The 21,255-nt window shown below is 29.8% G+C and overlaps 1 protein-coding gene across 1 annotated transcript; it reads right to left on the bottom strand.

The window, feature by feature from the left end:
* Positions 1–10,577: 10,577 nt before the first annotated feature.
* On the bottom strand, positions 10,578–21,229 carry LOC112682332. The gene is made up of 8 exons (XM_025552890.1): positions 20,973–21,229; positions 20,470–20,875; positions 17,377–17,783; positions 15,084–16,213; positions 12,840–13,158; positions 12,464–12,675; positions 11,969–12,350; positions 10,578–10,967 (listed from the first exon to the last, which is right to left on the bottom strand). Exons 2-8 carry the CDS (start codon positions 20,573–20,575, stop codon positions 10,782–10,784), a joined length of 2,742 nt encoding a protein of 913 aa, XP_025408675.1. The 5' UTR covers positions 20,576–20,875; positions 20,973–21,229; the 3' UTR covers positions 10,578–10,781.
* Between the last annotated feature and the right edge of the window lie 26 nt (positions 21,230–21,255).

Here is a 21,255-nt window from a genome sequence, read left to right as displayed (position 1 = left end):
TTCTTAATTCATAAAACTATTGATTTTTAATAAAAAAATTTTCTGATTTTTCGATGGTGAGGGTTAACCTCCCCCCCTGGATCCGCCACTGTGCAATAATTATGTTACGAAATAGTAAATAGATAAATAATATACATTAAATTTTCTACAGAAATTTTTTTTGAACAAATGATTTTTAAATCTTTCAGACTTTGAATAAATGAGAATAGTTTTATATCTGAACTTAATTTTTCTAAATATTACTGTAGTTTTTGCTAACTAAATTCTTTGTAGATGTTATGTTAAATTATTTTATCTAACTGAAATTATAGATTATATACTTTAAATTAAATTAATACTCAATATTTGTACATACTTTGAAAAAATGTATGCATTTAATGATGCAATTATAATGAAAAAGTGTTTGACTTTAGTTAATTGAACATTTAAAACCAATTGGTTAAAAATAATTGAGAATTGTTATAAAAATGTACTTAAATTATAAAATAACTTAATCAGTAGTAAAAAAATAAGGAGAGAAAATAAAATGTAAAATTGTTTTGCACTATTGTTATTACATGTAATTCAATTATTGAGTAAGAATGATAAGTGTACATAGACATAATAATACTATAATGATAACTATAAAATATTAATGTTTATTATTATTTTTTTTAAATTAAATTAACAGTAAATAAGTTTTTTCTCAAATGTTTTCAAATGAACACCATGGAACCAATGTTCTCAAAAATACAATAACCAAAAATAATTTTTCAACCACAACAACTGTAATAATCTACAAGACAGTATTTATTTATTATGTTTTTATTGTATTTATATGAGTTATATGCATAGCCACAAATAGAGCACAAATATTGGGGGTGCTGAAATTGCTGAAAATAAAATTAAATGGTATTTAACTGTAATTACTATAGATTACTCGTATAAAGGTCTGAAAAAAAAACAGAAGTGCTGCATTAGATCTCAGGTGTGCTAAAAACCCTATTCCGTACCCCTAGTTGCGCCTATGGTTATATGCATGAAACAATTAATACTTTCATAGATAAATTCCTATGATGAATGTTTAAAGTTATTCACTTAAACTTAAAATGAAATTTAGTCAGGAAAATTAATGATGAAAAAACAATTAAATAAACAGTAAAACAAATAACAGCCAATAACAGTTAAGAATTTGAAGTCGTACAGTGAAGTATTGAGCTAATAATCTTATATTTTCATACTGTGCTTAGTATTTATATTATTATTCATTTGTATTATGTCATTAAATAATAGTAAACATTTTTACAAATGTTGTCTTGCTTATGTTGAGCTTGATTCTTCTATTAAATGGTTGTAAGTTATTAATTCACAATAAGTTTTCGAGTCTATCGGTAACTGAACTTAAACGTAATTTTAAAAAATCTTGGTTTTAAATTGTTTTGTAAACCTCGTTATAATGATCTACGGGATATTTCTGAACTGAAATATTTTATCTTAAATTTTATAAAACTTTCATTAATGGTTCATATTGTTCTAAATTTCAATGTTCAATGAAATCAACGAACGTAATAAGAGAAAATCTAATTTATACAATAATTAAATATAATATTTCGGAGTCATACTCAGATAATTTATCTGATAGACTACTCACGACTATAATCAGGTTAGTGACCTTATCAAAGTCATTAGTAACGATAATAATACAACTAAACTAGAGTTGTTCGTGTACTCGATTTTGGAAAAATTTTCTAGTCGACTAAAAAAAATTTTGTACTCGTAAATACGAGTACTCGACTTGAACCAAACACTTGAATTGAATCGAGTACTCGTTTCAGTGTTTCACTATAATATTTAAAAATAATTATAAAATGTTGAAATTACAAATAACTGAGAGAACCCAAATATAGTAATCTAAAAATCAATTGTTGCATGTATGAAAGATCATTGAGAACGGATATACCGATTTGGGTGATTTTTTTGGTTGTGCTCGTAATTGTCAGGACTTCAGGTGAGGTTTGTATGAAAAAAGTTTGTATTCAACTACTTGGCATTTGTCGAGTACACTAATTTTTTTTAATATTCAGGAATTGTCTAATACTCGGCTCTTTAGTACTCTAGTACTCGACTTCATAGGCACACATTGTGTGTGAATTCAGGGGTTGCTGGAATAATTTAAAATATACAGGTCCGTGGGGGGCTTTGACCCCCCCCCCCCTACCCCCCTAATACTATAATCAATTGCGTTGCCATTTATTAATGAATATTTAAAAGTAATTATATTATTAGTTATAATAATATGTTATTATTAATAATATATTAAACAAGAATTAATTTCCTGTTTGATGTTGCAAATTTTTCCAATATAATTTTCCCATCTATTTTATTGGTAAGATCTCTCTCAATACTAAACGTAGATAGCTTAATAAATCTTTCTTGGCCTATACTAGTGCATAACCAATTTTTAAATCTACGCATAGCTGAAAAGGAGCATTCACACGTTGAAGAAGAAATTGGAATTGTCATTACCACTTGAACTAGTTTATAAACATTTGGAAACGAACTTTTATTACATTGATTTTTCAAGTCTTCAAATTCAAAGTTGGCTAGTAGACTATTCTTTAAGATCAGCATTTCTGCAGATAAACTAACTGTCGATATATTCAAAATAACCTGATATATCAAAAATATGAACTAGTATATAAAATGTAAATAGTAATGAATCATATCGTTTGTATGATTGGTAATAATATTTGTCATTCCTCATACAATTCTGCGTAGCCCACTGGTTAAATATTACCAAAAACCAAGTATAATCAAAGTTATAAATAGAACATAACTTCGTAGCCAACCATAAACCGTAGATAGTATAAGAATATAAAGTAAGATAAATGATTTTCTATAATATTTTTATTGCTGTTTATAGTTTAATAGTTTGACAAAAACTGAAACAGTAAAACGTGCAAGTATACAATACTGTTTTAACTGTGTATTCATCAACTATATTATATTTTATTGTCTATAGAGGAAAAAAAATGTCCAACCCAATAAACCACAATAATTTAAAATTTATTAATAAAATAATGAAATAAATATTCTAGGAAACTGGGGGTGCTAATTTTAAATAAGGGGATGCTAAGCACCCCCGAGCACCCCCCTATGTGCGCCTATGCTCGACTTTTTTTAATACTCGGGTATTGTCTAGTACTCGACATTTTTCGAATACTCGAATTTTGAACTCGACTCGATCTAATTGAAACTCGACTCGACTCGACTCGACTTCAAAAAACCAATACTCGCTCAACATTAAACTAAACCATTGAAAATCATACGTCTAGGTAAAAATGACACAAATAAAACTCTTCCGATTAAGGTGATATTTAATATTTAATATTTAATATTTAGGTAACCGATGCGGTTGATATTTTAAATAAGAAATTATTATCTTTACAACCTACTTCTACAAGTCATATAAATTCACCTTTTTAAATAAATGTTATGACAAAACTTCACTATGAATTGGAGTCTTGTAGAAATGATGAAGAAGTTGATTTATTTGTAAATCATGTAAATGGACACCGGATATTGTCCTCAAGAATAATTGACCTATTTCTTACGATTATAAATCTTTAAATCATTTTTTACAATCAATATTTATTATCAGGACGTTTGTAGTCTTCTAAATTAATTTTTTTTTTTTTACGTAATGTTTTAACAACTGTTAATTATGATATAATTTGTTTAAATGAAATATGACTCAACATGAATATGTACTTGATGTGTAATTTGGCTTTACAAACTATAATTTTTATAGAGATGATTGCAATTTTACTAATGGTAAATTACGTGGTTCTGGTGATGTTTTAATCACAGTAAATAAGAAAATATATTGTTAATTATAAAATGTTTATATTGGTTTCGAACAAATATTTTTAAAACTTAAAATCAATAATATAAAAATGGTTTTAAGCTGTGTTTACATACCTCTTACTGCGATAATCGAAATGTACTCTAATAATAATCATGCTCGACTCTATTCACACGTATCGTGACTTCAAAAAATTGCTATAATATTAATTGTTTTGAAGCTTTTAACTTAAAATCAACTGATAAATCCGTTGATCTTCTCCAGAAATCTCTTCTTGATAGTATCTGTGATCGGATATCAATACATATTTTTCACAACTCCACATTTCCACTGTGGGTTTCGCGTAGTTTAAAAGATCTTCTGGTAAAACAAAAAAATCTAACAAATTATACAAAATATTTGGTGGTGATATTAGTTACTACATTTTTTCACAATTTCGCGCACGCTGTAAATATTTCATTAAAAATGCTCAAGGGACTCATATAATTAACAAATCTCTCAGCTAGGTTTTACATATAGTGAATTAAGGAGAAATATCGCTGACATTATGTTTTATACGATGTATTAAATGGTTATACTGATTTATCTGAATTATTATCCATGATTTATTTAAATATACCTAATCCCTGTTTAAAAAAATCAAATTTATTTTTTATTCTATTTTACAAAAATAACTATAGTTCTGCATCAAATTTTCCAAAAGTTTTATAATTAATATAACTCTAAATTAGATTAAATTAGGAGAATTAGGTCAATAAATATTTACTATTATGGTTTTTAAACTTAAATAAATAATTTCAGGTTTTAGTTCATAGCTATTTGTAACTTATGTAAGATCTAATTGAGCATTTAAACTAAAATGTATTAAAATAAAAAACAAAATAATATTACCATACTTATTATTTTACAAAAGGATATTGTAAAATAATTATAATTATACTTAATAAAATTTCAATAATTTGAAATATTAACGATAGTAATGTTTCTTGAAATTAAAACTGTTTATTGTAGAGTGAAGTAAGGTATTTTTGTTGCATAGGCAATTTCGTGATATTATTTGTTGAACGTATAATTTAATTCTTTATTACAGGATTAACTTAAAAATTACATTTATCATTAAAATTGTTGTGATTTAAAGCATAAATGTAATTTTCAAGTCAATCGTGTAATATGAAATTACATAACATGTTAAATAAATATTATCAAATAAGTACTTATGCCACAAAAATATTTTATTTTGCCCTATATTTACTTATTTATAATTCAATTCAAAGGCAATTAAAAATTTTAGATAGACTATAGTTCTAAATAAACACAATTACACATAAATGCCAAATATTACAGATATTGTGCAGTGGCGTAGCTAGGATTTTCTGAAGAAGGGTGTTAATTATAATTATTAAATATTATATATAATACGTACGATCTAAAACTTTTATTTTAATTAATTAATATGTATACATAATGTCTGTAATAGAGATGTAATGTATATTCGAATTAGGAAGCTTTACCATAAATTATTCGAATATTTGACTATTCGAATATCAGTATTCGATGCTACAATACCCATTATTATTAAACGTTTTGTGTTGCACGAAAACGTTAACGAATAATTTTCGTCACGTATTGTCGCAATCGCGATAATGTTAACCTGTATATATGTAATTAGTATTGTGCATTATTTTATATTTCATATTATATTATCGATTTACCTATATTCCTGTAATAATGTAATATATGATACGACACAAGGGGGGTGTCATATCTACCAAACATCCCCCTTGTATATGCCACTGATATTGTGTATTCCTAACTATGTTGGTTTAATCAAAATTAAACTAAATTATAAAATAATTGTAATAATTGTAAATTCTTGATAGATTAATTAAATAAAATATAAATATTGGATAATTATTATTTTCATGAATATAAATACTATAACTATTATAATTAACACAGGTAACACTAAGAAATATTTATTTTATGCTTAAGTGTAGATCAAAAAAGAATTATGACTTATGATAATGGCTAACCAATAATCAGTAATGACAAACGTTAAAATTATACATGTATGAAAATGAATCTACTATGTACAAAAAACAAATATTATTGATTCTCAACAATGTATTTAAATTTAAAATTATTCGTGAACTGAAAATAGCTTCTTATGATGAATATAAATTATTACATATTTTAAATTTAATAGATGCACATTACGGAGATTGAAATATACTTATCAGATACCACATAGCATAATTTAAAAGGTTTAAATATGTTTCAATACGCTAAATATATGTATTGTATACAAATGATTACATCTTCACCTTGCCTAAGTATAGTATTACTTATGAATTCATGATACATTGAAAAAGTCAACGACCGAATACTCAACGTGCACGAAATTCGATTTATCGGAGTTCTTACTTTATATAGTAAGTAGAGGGTTATACACAACATCGTAATTGTATCTGATAAATAATAATCAGCAAAGATATTACGTCTAATAGTTCTAATCTTATAATGATATACATGTAATTTCTATATAATTTTTAAATAATTTAATATTGTAAATGTAATCTATAGGTAGGCATTTTTATATTAGATAACATTTAAATTGATTAATATGTGACTAGGAAACAGAATAATAGCACAGTTAATATGTGAATTACATTTAAAAATTTTTAAAATAATAAAATTACAAAAAGTTAGAAAAATAAATTTGTAGCGGCTCGCATAATTTTATAATTGATCCTTTATTTTATATTTATATATTTTATGAACGCAACCAGTATTTAAATAACAAGTGTAAAAGCCGGCTTACACGCAACAATCTATTGTACGTTCTATCAAACAAGATTAATCGTATCAAGTAAAACTAAGCGCGTATACAGTAAATCGCACATCTTATTTAATCCAAATGAAATCCAGAGGCGTGTCTAAGACCAAAATTCAAGACAGGCCTGGTTATAAAAAATGTTTGACACTCAACATTACGACGGTGATCACCGACCAAACGACGACGGTCGTGTAATATCCATATAGAAATATGGGGTATTTCCAAGAAGCGCTTGAGAATTGCCGATAAATTTTACGATTATTAATTTTATTTAAAAACAAATATTTATATTGTTTACATCAAAAATATGGTCACACAATTGCCTAGGCAGTATGTTGATGTACTTACATTTTACATTCAGTATTCAGTGTGCTTATATAAATATAATTTTAAAATGCATATTTTGGGTATACTTAAAGGTTAAAAATCAGGTTAGGCCCGGGCTTACCAGGCCTACCCGCTGGACACGCCTCTGATGAAATCCCGTATTGGATCGAAAAACTGAAGGGTACGAATTTATTTAAAGTGAAGTCGTTCCATGTAAATACAGGTTTGATACAGTGTACAGCTTTTTGTACTTCTTTAGTTTAATTATTTCCTAGACTATATAGTTTCAACAACTTAATTTCTTTTTTTTTTTTTTTAATAATTATAATATATTATAGTATATTTGCCAAAATTATCAAATAAATAATATGAAATTTAATTCTAGTTGTATTTTTTGTTTTCTTGCGAACATGTCTAGTAAAACTTACAGTAACTCGTAAACTGGTCTGGACCGCACTAGTGTTTTGTCGAAGACTGATAAAACGCAACCGACGAAACCATGACCGATAACGATCGTTCATACTATGGGAGATGGAAAGTTCCGACACGAAGCATAGCAGATTAAGATTTAAATATGTATTCGTAAGTTCCGACATGAAAAAAAATATACTGGTACATAAGTTCCTACACGAACAAAATTATTGCAATATACAATATGTAATTGGGAATGTCATAACCATTTTGGCCAAGCTTGGTATAGTAAAATTCAAAGCTTAAGTTTAGTCAATAATTTAACAACGCAATTGATAATTTAGAAAAATAGCGGTACATTTATTTTGTTTACCATTTCTTAATCCAACAGAAGTTAGAGATTGTTTTGTTAGTAGTTTCGTGGCTGTAAAACCAAATAATAATAAAATAGGTAGGTAAACAAATTTTGCGATTATTTAGTGACAATTTACATAGAAAAAATAGTACGTTCCCTCTAATAATTGGGATAATGCTAGTTCTTGGAGAAGTCTTACAAAAAATGCTTGTGAAAATTATCATTTAGAATTCAACTCAAATTTTTATCATCATCATTCAAAATAATAGAAGTTTCAAAAATGTTTCAAATATATATATATATATATATATAAATTAGAACATCGGGTACCAATAGACCTCAAAATTAAATAAAATTATATAAACAACAATATAGAAACATAGAATACAATTTAAAATAAATAACACAATATGATTAAGTATATTAAAAGATTGAGTTTTCGTAATAAGCCTCATAAAATTGAATTTATATTATTATTATTATCATTTTGAATATGTATAACATGTAGATGACTACATTAATATATACATTAATATTATACATATATACATTAATATATAAGTATATGGATAAGATTCAATTAAAAATTGGATTAGATTTTTTTACAAAATAAACTATTTCAACCACACCAACTACGTTGTCACGCCTTTGTCGGAATAAATTGGAAAGGAAATTTGTATTCGTTATAAATTGTATTCGTGTAGGAATTTACGTAAACAAAGTCAAGGGTGATTTTTGCCAGCTATTTCTTTTTTGGGAGCTTACATTCGCCCCATATTATGCGTTTTATCGGTTGCCTAAAACTGAACATCCAAATAAATTTGATTAAAAACCACGCGAATCCTTTTTAATATGAAATATATTTTATAAATAGTTAGTTAATAAAATGTTGATTGATTTCAACGAAAGGTATCTTATCTTAACATGCAAATTAAATCAGCTAACATTATTTTAATCATTTCAGTCAAATAATTTTTTCAAAAGACCACAACTAAAAAATAAAAAAATAAACTATTTTTGTATTATTGTGTGAGAATATAGTGCTTCTAAAAAAATAATATTGGTAGTCTATAAATTGCTTCCTAACGTTAGGTACATGTAATGTAAGTACAATTACAAATATACATATAATGTGCCTATAATATTATTCTTATGATCAAACGGAGATGATAAAGTAGTTATACGTGGTACTAAAGACTTCTTAAGAAGACTGCACGTCTGAAGTTATTTTTATGGATTGTACTTTTAAATAAGCTCCGAAGTTATTTCTTTAGATTTACAATTTACATTCTTTTGTGCAAGGAATTATGATACCAATGGTAATTATTCAAGTATTTTACATAAATTGCAATAAATAAACTAACGTTTAGTTAAAAAATGTGATTATTTTATACAATTACAAAATGTAAGAAAAATATTTTCAAAAATTTTAATTTTTTGCAAAATGATGGTCAACGATAAATGAATTACCTTGCATAGTTATAATTAGAGCTGGGATTTTGATACAAATATATTTTTTTCTAATGCTTCAACACAAAGGTCCATAAGCAAAAAATATGTTTCAAGTGATACTGGTTAATTTAATGTAATATTTATTTTGCATTTTTTTGACAAATTTAACTATAAATTCATTTTTAGGGCATATTTAGCTGTTTATATGACTTATTTCAAGTTTATAAAGCATTTTTCAGAATTTATCTATTAATTCTTAAATATTAAAATATTTGATCACGCGTTTTGGGGTTTGTTTGCACAAAACTTTCACGTTTATTAGGTAATCTACTAAATTGATAAACTTATAAACACGAGCATATTGCCCAAGTACATATTTTATCAAAAAATATAACACAATTAAAATGATCAAAAGAAATTTTTCCATTTGCAAGAGTCCAACAAAGATCAAATTTAAATAAAGTTAAATAAATATAATTGAATATGTTTGGTAACATGATTTTTATAATATAATTTTTAAATTTATAATAAATACATTCTTAACGCATTTTTTATAATTCTTATAGCATTTTTGAATTTTTCGCTATTTTTTAGAACATTAAAATCCGAGCCCTAGTTATAATAATAAATATGAAAAAAATTTACAAATATTAACTACATACATACTTAGTTAAGGTGATTCAATGATTATAATGTTAAGCTTTAAGTTAATAGTTAACAAACATTATACCTATTTATTTTTTAGCCTTCTTATTTAGGAGTATGCACTCTTACCAAATAATACTTCCGTAACATACAAACAAATATTTAATTTAAATAAAGAAGTCGCAATTGAAATAGATTTTATATTCCATCCTAAATGTTTTCAAATTGACTTTAAAATTGGAATGGTTATGGCAATTAAAGAGTTATTTGGGCACCAAATTAAAACAAAAGGCTGTTTGTTTCATTTTGAACAATCTATATGGCCCAAGGTATAGAACTTATGACTATCTGGGGAATATAAAAACAATGTCAAAGTTAAACTAACTGTCTATTTATTATTTATTATTTATATATTTTATATAACTGAACTGAACTTTGTCAAATTGAGTGTTGGCAAACTGGGAATACAACATTCCACCTCTACATCATATTTATACAACGTTTAATAGAATATATGTACAAATCTAACAATTTTACTAGCTCAGTTCAAAAACTTTTATTTTTTTCTGTGGTGAAGAAAATGGATAAAGGAAGTGTAAAATATTTTCGAAGTCTTGTCCAAAAAATACCATTAAGTAATATATTGATCATTATTATTGTTAAAAAAAATTCATTGAGTGTGTAGTATGTAAAAAACAACACTAAAATAGTTACAAAAAAATAAATTACATGTATAACGAGTGTTATGATTTATGAACGGAACGACAGCATTGTAAAAACAATAAAATAGTCACCGAACAAAGAAATACAAAAAAATATTTCTATATATATAAAGTTAAATCTTCATTATCGTCTATTTTGTGGACGTACATTCTATTGTACATTTAATAACCATTGTACGCGTGGCCGTATCACAGTTGCTCCGTTGTCGTCCCTCTGTGTTCCGGTTCAAACTGGAGCTTCTGTTCCGTCTCGTCGGCGGTAGTACATTGATTCATAAGTTTTGCTAGCGTTTTTTTAACACGTAGAGCCGGAAGTCGAGCGTTAGGATTGCCGTGCCAGCATTCGCGCATTGTCACCACTACAGCGTTCATGATCTGTACACATTCAACAATATTTGTTTAATAAATATTTCATTATAAGCCAAAAATATATTATGAGATCCTCATAACAATTGCCACTGAACAGATAAGAGCTACACTAATAATATCCGTCCGTAAACCGCAATATAACTAAGACGACGAATGTTGTATAAATACGACTTCGGCTATAATTTTATCAATATTTCGTATAATAATTATATATACTTATGTATAAAAATTTTACAGCTCACATTATCCAAATGGTTTATAATATTCAATGAAACATAACAAAATAAATAAAAACATAATCAATAAGTTGTTACTTAAAATTAATAACTTATTTAACCTGATCAAATGATTAAACCAGCGGTTACCTAACTGTGCACCGTGAGAACTTTCTAAGGGCACTGCGGGCTACGGTTCATAACAAATAGTTTAAAATGTATAAAATTTTTTTTCCTTATTGTTTTCGTAAAAACTTTATAGCAAATAATGTAATATTTTCTATTGTATATTCGGGACATTCTCATTTTAACTTTATAATATTTTTATGTAATAATTATAATCATAATAACAATAATTTTTATTTATTTATTTTTTAAGTTTAAAAATGCATTCATTTATAATTAAGTTAAATATTAATAAAATTGGTTATCAATGAGTATTTTTATTGTTCTGTTTTTTATGTTATTCACAGCAGGGCCCGTGGCTAAATTGGGTTCAAAAAAGCACTGTGAAAAAAAAAAACTTTGGAAACCGCTGGATTAAAGGATCCAATATAAATAAGCTTATGAAAAAGGTCATGAATAGAACAAAGTTCAAAATTTAGATCCAAAACTAAATCTGTCTATACCTTACGTAACACTGAAAAGTTAAAATGTATTTATCAAACATAATTTTGGTTTAAACTTAAGCTAAAATCTTATAGTAATTCAAATAGCGATCTGGCAGATTATTAATAAAATAATCATCATCGAAAATAATGAACAATACGAGTATAGATAAAAAAAAATTACCGGGTCGGCCAACCACTCATTGGCTATGCCAGGACGGCTCATCACGGGATCATCAGAGCACACAATACGACGCATATCATCAAATCCAGGATCCCAGCCTACTCCGCGATCTTGATATGGGGCGCGATACACAAACGGATCGTAATCGTTAGAAGGTGCAGCAAGTTTCTTCTCCGATTCTTCATTATTTTGTTGACAGTGTGAACTACTTTCGGCGTCATTACCAGTAGAAATGAGCGTTCTGGACAGCACTTCCCACATGACGAGTGCGTAGGAATAAACGTCACCACGGCGGTATGCATCAAAGCACCAGTACGCCGAAGACGACGTAGATGTCATTGAGGACGCCGATGCCAATGCCAATGAAGCTGCAGACGTTATGCTGTAAACGATAAACGAGAACGTTACCGTGTTGAAGAGTACAGATTTAAAAAATATGAATAATATCCATTTAGGTAAATTGACAAACACTAAATATTTTCGGCTCTTTCTTACCTGTCGTCTAACACTTCTGGCGCCATGTACCGCTTGGTTCCCACTCTTGTATTCTGATTGTTACCTACGGCGGTGGTCGTTTGAATAGGAAGTGTGGCGTCTCGACTGGTGACCGCCATTCCAAAATCGGCCACACAACACGCACCCGTTCGCGCGCATTTAACAAGCACGTTTTTGCTCTTTACGTCACGATGCGCGATACCCGGTTTACCCTATTTGAGAGAAAAAAAAAACAACAAAAATATGTGTAAAAGTTATTGAAATTATCATCAGTCGACGAATTAAATTGATTATTGGAAGGTCATCACGAGTCATTCAACACGTATAAAAGTGACAAAACGGAAATAAATACGGGTAAATATCATGTAAACAGTACCTGTGTGCCGTGGATCTCGGTGTGTAAATGACACAGCCCGCTGGCAACCGTGTACAGCACGTTTAACATTTGAATCATTGTGAGTGGTGGTCTACCGCAATCGATTTGCTGGGATCGCCCCCCCGTCACGTCACTGGCGCCGACTTCGTAGCCAATGCAAGTAGTTTCTGCAGCTCCAGGTGTCTGCAGGAAATCGTATAAGGATCCGTACTGGTGGTAATGAGTGATGAGCAATAATTGCGTGGTGTACGAGTTCCTCGAAGTCATTATATCGGAACCAATGAAGCCTAATATGTTGTCATGTCTCATTAGGACGGTGCTAAAAATGTAATCGACAATTGTAAAATTAATATTAATATTGTGGTTCGCGCTTAGACAATGTACAATCAGTAAATGTCACACACTATACATGTCTCGCGTTTCGTGTTTTCACATTTTCGTTTAATTTTGTGAATAGTGTGTACAGCTTTTTTACGAAAACGTTTTAATTGAAAACTATTTTGCAGTGTTTCGCGAACGAAGCGGTAAAAAGACAAAATCAATAATACGAAAAAATAGTTTCGTATGGTTTCGTGTTGTTTCACGTTACATGTTTTCGTAAACAATAAAATTGTAGTCCACCATCTTCGTGCTTTTGGTTTTTTTTTTTTTTTAATTTTGAAGCTAATGCTTTATAAATTCCACCAACAATTGATAATTAATTTTCTCAATCATTGTTAATTTTTATTTAAATAAAAAGGCACAAATAACTTATATATTGACAAGAACTAAATGTACTAAATAATAGTAAACTAAAAATTGAACGAAACACAACGAAACGAAAAACATGCATGAGGAGCGACCTAAATAATAGTAATAATCAAGACTCGAAACTTTAGCGCTAAAAAGTATTCAAATGCGCGTTAAACAACATAATAATATGCGGTATAACATGCAATAAAAATTTGGAAAATGTGCAATTTATTGAATAAAAAATAATTTATATATATTGGGTATATGAGAAAAATTATTTTATTTTTTAAAAATAAATAAATTTATTACACATATTAAATGCTTTCCTCTTTTATTTTTAGTCATATAAGCCCTTATTTTTATATTTTTTAATAATCTATTTATTATATTCTATAGCACATATATGCACGGTATTATTGGTTTACGATCTAAAATTAAAAAATAAAGCAGCAGTTGATTATTTGTAAGGAATTGTTTTAATTGATATTTCACGTCATGTTAATAATATTAAATGTTAATACATTATTTATACCGGGTTGTTTTAAATAATTTTTTAAAAAAATTAAATTAATATTTTATTAATATATTATATTATGCCTATTTTATTTATTTATTGTATTATATTATAATAATATAAAATATCATGAGTGCAAGTACAACAATAAGTTGTACAAATTGAAGACAGTTTCTAAATAATAATAAAATAAGAATTTGCATAGTCCGTGTTTAAAACGATTACAAAGTATCGTAGTAAACAAGTATAAGAAGCTTGATGATTGTTTTATTCGGATATCTATTTCTATAGAAACGTCGCGCCAATAACGCGTTTGTCCGTTATTGTAATCATTAGGGCCCGGATCTATATGCTCTAAAAACCACAAAAATATGCACCATAAAATAAGCATATATGCTCTTATTTTGTAGGAATTTACCATACAAAATAAAAAATATGCAAAAAAAAAACTAAACTAACAAAACTAAACCACCTGAGAAAGGTATAAGAAATACCTTTTATTTGTCTATTATATAATTAATGACATCATTATATGTATATTATATATAATCTCATGTGCTTTAAGAGCAATACTAAAAAAATAACCATTGACGAATTTAATTATTTTGTCAAACGATATAAAATTTAGAATTTTGGTTCTCATATATCCAATATTTTTTGTTGAACTATATTGAACTATAATTTGTAAAAAAAATTGTTTCGTGAAATCTATGGAATATACATGTAAGAGTTCTTAAATCTAAAATGTGCAAATTCCTACGAAAAACAACAAAGTATACAAAATGTATGCAACAAAAATGTTTGTACTTGAAATCTGCGTATTATGGATCGAATTTCTATCGAACCAGAATTTCAATATGTACTTTCTAAACAATTATGTAAATACCTAAAGTTCCGAGCCTTGCGGTAATAATAATCTACACTCATAAGTACAAATCATAAAACGAACGATACTAGAAGATTATAAAATGTAATAATAAATAAATCATATTAATCACCTGTAGATTTCCGTTTCACGTTTCCATGACGGTTCGTCCTTAGACAAGAAAATCTTAACGGCCACATGCTCGTGACCGCCATTCCAATACGTAGCACGCCACACCTCGCCGTATCGACCCTTACCAACCAGTTGCCGGAGTTGTATCTGCTTGGCCAGAGTACGTTGAACCAATACGGGCATGCCGTACCCGCTTCCGCTGGTCCAGTCTTCTTGCTCGTTATCTTTTTGACGACGGCCGTTCTGTCGTTGATACGGTGGCGGCAAAAAGTCTTCGTCAACAGTGGACTCGATAAAGGCAGTTGGTGAGTAATTCGTCGGGTACGGAGGTCGGCGACTATTACTACCAAACGTATCGTCTCCGTCGACGGTCTCGTCGTTGGCCACCACGACACCTTTGAGCAGATCGACCATGGTCAAAGCGGTCGCGGGACGTTTTCTACGCATCTTGCTGGGTTTTCCTTTGCAGCAAGACGATGACGATATCATCGACGATAATGACGACGACGACGACGACCTTGACGAACACGACAAATGTTTATGTCTTTTTTTATCACTGTCATCGCTATGACCGCCGTCTTCGTCGTGATTATGGTTTTTTCTCCTCTTGCCCCTCCGGCGTCCACTGCTGTTCCTATGCTTTCTCCTGTTCTTTTTACTGTCATTTCTGAATAACACGACGACCACCACCGTAACTATGGCCATGATGATGACCACAAACAGTAATGCCACCATCGAGATGGACGACCAATGCCACCAGGAAAGCAGCAACGAGTCGTTGCCTAATAAACCACCACCAGGCAATAACGGCAGTGACGGGAAAGGCCCGTCGTTGCAGCGATTGCGGCCGGCACAACATTCGATCGCGTAACTGGGAGGTGGCTGGGATTGCTCTTCATCGGCAGCTGCTGAGGAATAAGTGTGCGATGACGTCCATACCGTATACGGCGGTTGTTGTACATTATCGTTATTTTTGGTGGCCGTTTCGTTAATTCCACCGACAACAGGAACAGCACCCATGCATGGATGGAGTAGATGGTGAGCCGAATGTCTGTCACTGCCATCACTACCGACACAGCCACGACTAATACGTATTCGACCATCACGCTCACGTACTTTCGCTTTCCAGCACTGTAAAATGCGATAACCAGAAAAAAGAAAAAGCTTTAAAATTAGGATCACGATACTTAAAAAAAAAGTAACCAATAGCCGCGTATATGTTACATATAAGAGCCGAACCGATAAGGATAATAATTGAGACGGAGTACCGAACGCCCAACAAGCCGCTCTTATCAATCCACCGAAAGTAGTTTTTGATCAATACAATGCGAACCTAATGTAAGTTGATACGATGCGTCGACAGGTCCATCAATTTTACAAAGTACTTACTTACGCTAGTATCGGTAGTTCAATATGGGCTCGTTGTCGGTATAGGTATAACGAGGCATTAACGATCATGACACGAACACTTCGCGTTAGGTTCGACTCGTATATATATATATAAACGTAGCTTATCGAAATATTTACAAAAAATGTAATTATATTTAGATTGGTCATATTCGTAGCATTAAAAATATTTTTTGGGCGAAACTTGTTTTATTCTAATAAAAACACATATTCAATGTTGAGAGCTTTTAAAAAAATTGATAACTATAAGATTATTAATTAAAGCGTTTTAAAATTTTGTTGCTATTAAGTGGTATAATTTTTAAATTGCAGTTTATGTATAATTACTTAAAACTTTTTAATAACGATTAATAATTAATTCATGTTATCTGTCAAAAACTGAAAAGCCCCATAAGAGACCCCTGTATGTCTGATGTCCCATGTACAAATATTCAACCGATATACTTAGTTGTAGTAAAAACATTTTAAGTACTATTAAACTTCACTGTTCTTGGAAAAAAAAAACTGATGCAGTTGATACAGGTATCTTATATATACATATATATTTTTAAATACAGACCAATAACGATCAGAATCTATAACGTATTTCCGTGTAATTATCTCTTATTATTATTTTTAACACTTCATAAATCACACTTGTGTCATATTCCGGTAAAACTGATTAAGCCGTAGGTCATAATATTGGTCATGTTTTTTTGAAAAGAAAAAAAAACCGATCAAAAGAGCGAGATCACTGATTAAGATATGACTATTAAACGTTACTGACGCAGCAAGAGGTCTGATATATCATGACATAGACGGCGGTGACGATGATATAGTTAGGCTCTAACTGTAAGGGTCTCGAGGTGGTAATAAATACGATTGTAGTAGAAAACTATTATACTCACGCGCATTGCTCCGGAGCATACGTTTTGTTCTACATCTCCGTCGGTACCCTTGTCACTGTCTCGTTGCAGTGTCGGTGCACCGTCGGGAAAGCAATACGATTGTTCGTCATCATCGGCGTCACGCTGTTCGTGCCACGCAGGCAACACACCCGTACAAAACGAACACTGCAGCTGCGAAGTCCCCAAGTGTTGACGTCGGCCGCTTTCAGTGCCCCCCATCATCGGCGACAGGAGCGATGCACCCTCATTGCCGTGGTCTACTTCGTCATCATCGTCACCATTGTTTTCTATTTCTTGTTCGGCCAGTATCATGGCATTGTACAGTTCAACGGACGAAGATCCGGAAGTACTCACTCGTTTTACCTGCTGTCCAGTTGGTCCTAGTTCAGCTGTTGAAACCAATTTGCCTAAAAAAATTGGTAAACAATTTTAACTTCGGCAAGTTTTAAAATGTACACCACAATGTGTGCAAAATAAACGCTATATGCACGGAAATATTAATTTCCATTACCACAAGTTCGTCGGTGCGAAATCGTTTGGGGTATAAGCGATGCAACTAAAAGTTATTTAGAGCTTTCTACATACATATAGAAAAGTTAAATACCTACCACGAGTAAATTTATTAAAAGCTATTCCATTGGGCAGAAAAAATCCCAATTTTATAAAAAAAAAAAAATAAGAAATTGGGAGTTTCATACAATAGATAAAACAACAAGATATAATATCGTGTTCAAAAATAAATTTCTTAAGATTTTCTCAATGTTCAATTAACTTAAAAGTTCCTCTATTTAAACTAATAAGTACTATTGAAAAATGGATTGCACAACAAATCTCGATTGAATCATATACGAGTACACACAACACACACACACATATGTAAACTTTAGGTATTTATGATTAAAATTGAAAAATATGTAAATACATTAAAACAGAATTGTCATAAATTAAATTTAAAAACAAATATTTCCTAATTTTAATTTTATTTAATCTTTCGACATAAAGTTGAAAACTACATATAAATATATCCACAGTATGATAGTTAGGTTTCAGGACTTAATGTCCATAAGTACTCGACCGTTACTGAGTATGTGTGTGTGTGTGTGTGTGTGTGTGTGTGTGTATGTGTCGTGACGCTGTGATTGGCGATATATATTTTTTTTTTGAAATGCACTTTTTATTTTGTAAAGAAATTTCACTTCAAAAATATTAGATCATTAAATATTGAAAATATATAAATATTAGCCGTCCTCTCGTATTCAGCCGCCCGGGGCAACAGCACCCTGTAGCTTCCCCCTTAATACGGTCCTGACTGTATATTGCTGTATATTGTATTGATTTTTTTTTTTTACCATGGTTCAAGCTTTAAATGCATTAATAATTATTTTATGTTAATTTGATTGTTTAAAATAGTTTATACTTATAGGTACGATATAATATGATTTTTCAGATCTTAAGATTTAAAATTACTATAAGATATAAAAACGAAAAAAAAAATAGCAGATTTTTTTGTAAATAACAATTTGACCAATAACCCATACAAAACTATAACTTTTAATCATTTATTATTTAATATAATCGATCAGAATAACACAAAGTACATTATCGTATTTTATCAGGGCTATACATTTCTCAGTACATGTTCACGCTTTCCGTTATATAGTGTTCGTGGTGTCGAAATAAAATTATTATCATATTTTAATTTTAACGATTTAAAATGGAGAACATTTTTAGCTCCAAATTTTGCGAAAAAAAAGAATTCTATATAATTGATGAATATTAGTTCAGTTACTATAAAATGCATGAAAATGAAGTAGGTACAAAAATAAAAAAAAATACAAAAAAAAATTAAAAACATTGGACTGGCAAATGAATATAAAAATAAATCAGAAAGGTTTATTTCTTATAATTTATTAGGTCCTGTCATTTTTACCTCCTGAAATGTCAAGTAACGTATTTGCCTAAGAAATCATTTCAATCGTTATGGCAAAATTTTTAGAATTTACTGATTACATATTAGACAATTATATATCTGAAAATACTCAATTTCCTCCAAGTATGTAGGCACAATATTAGTCTAGTGTACAATGAACAATAAACGCATGTGAAACATTTCATTCCAAATTATTTTATGCTATGTTTATGACTTATTTGTGCTGGGACACGACTTGGCTGTCTCAAAAGGTACTTTTGGAAACAAATAGGCTATGACCTTTTTTGGTGGGGCGCAAATTACCTACTGATAATAATCTCAGACGCAAGTAGTATGTACCAGTATTTTTAACTTTCATTTGAACAACTATGTTGATATTATTCAAATAATAGTTAGAAAAGCAATTTTTGAGTAAATATTTAAAAATTTATCCTTCTATATATTCATAAACAATAATTGAACCATATAGATTGATTTAGTACTTCACATTTTAAGTTTACATACATTTATAAATTAAATGTGTTAAAATAATAAATTTCAATTTCTTAGGCCCTAAAACTAAAAAGGATACCATTTTTATACTTCAATGTAGTATGATAATTACATAGTATATAATAAATTATTGACTAATACGATTTCATAACATATAAGTATCAGCTTTTAAACTCATTAAGAATTATATTAATTTAGTATTATTATAAGGTTAACACACTATAGAAAAAAGTATACTAAGGAAAATTAGAAATAATTTTTTTAATATGAGCCAACAAATTTTAATTATCTATGAAAATTATTTAAATTATAAACATAATAATAAAAAAAACAAATAATACCTACAGACATAACTTACATAAAAAATAATATTGTAGTTTATTATTTTAATTGAAATATAATGAGATATATAATTACAGCCAGCAAATTAATATTATATTAGTCTGGTAAATAGATTTCTAAAATGTTCTTTATTCTTAACTATGTCATTAAAATTATTGGCAAATGTTAGTTAAATTGATAAGTTTACTATTTCAAATTAGATAATACAATACTTGTCCATTAATATGCCATTTTATGATGAACATTTATTGATAAATAAATACAATACAACTTGTAGTAAAAGTAAGGTCCGACAAAAAAACCATTGAAAATAAAAGAGTAATAACTACCTGGTAGTACAGCTGCTGTTGTAGTCATAGCCAACAGAATTACTGCTAGGACAACAGTAATAGCAATCATTATCTTGAAGATGAACTGGAATATGTCAATAGCCATTACTGCAGGAGCAGCCTGAGAGGCTGCATCGGAACATCAGTCATAGTTGTTGAGATCGACATTGTCGCAGACAGCGATCGATAGAAGCAACAGTACGAGGGCGTTTAGTTGTTAAAACCGTTAAAGTCATAGCCGTGGTCGTAACCACAGTAGCCCAAGAGGCTAGTAGCAGTGTACGTAACCGATGAAGGAGATGATTGGCTCACTGCCGATGATCGGTGCTTAGAAGTTTAAAGTCAATAACGCCATCGGATTACATTGAAATATAATAATACTGGACAAGGTGTAGGGAGCCCAGTCCTAGAGAAGTATTCAATTAATAAGTAATGAACACGACGTCTACCACCTAGCAGCAGCAACGCAATCGCTGTTCAAAACAATGACACAAATCACTCACGTAAATTGTATTGTGAAGCTTATTGTCCTGTTGCGCGGGCGACGGAAAATTGGACGGAACGCAAAAAGTTCTCAGAGTATCCGCACCACCACACGTAACACTATTGTATTATGCTCGGCGGCGGAGTGTTATTGAACCAAACGCGTTGCACATTGCCCTGGCATAACTTAGGCCTCAGCGCGTAGTGTCGACGGATGTACTGTTAAAAACGGTGCGGAACAAGAGTAAATGCGCGTGCATGTGCGTGTGCGAGTGCGAGTGCGAACGCGAACGTTCATTGTGG

Source organism: Sipha flava, unplaced genomic scaffold (genome assembly GCF_003268045.1).
Source record: "Sipha flava isolate LNK unplaced genomic scaffold, YSA_version1 103_pilon_pilon, whole genome shotgun sequence".
NCBI lineage: Eukaryota > Metazoa > Arthropoda > Insecta > Hemiptera > Aphididae > Sipha > Sipha flava.
The sequence above is the reverse complement of the archived record's forward strand: the minus strand, read 5'-3'. Positions and strand labels throughout refer to the sequence as shown.

Coding starts and splice junctions, on each gene's coding strand:
- LOC112682332 (XM_025552890.1), bottom strand. CDS start 20,575: ATGGCTATTGACATATTCCAGTTCATCTTCAAGATAATGATTGCTATT. Junction 17,784..20,469: donor AACAGCAGCTGTACTACCAG/GTAGTTATTACT, acceptor CAATTTTTTTAG/GCAAATTGGTTTCAACAGCT. Junction 12,676..12,839: donor CCGAGATCCACGGCACACAG/GTACTGTTTACA, acceptor TCTCTCAAATAG/GGTAAACCGGGTATCGCGCA.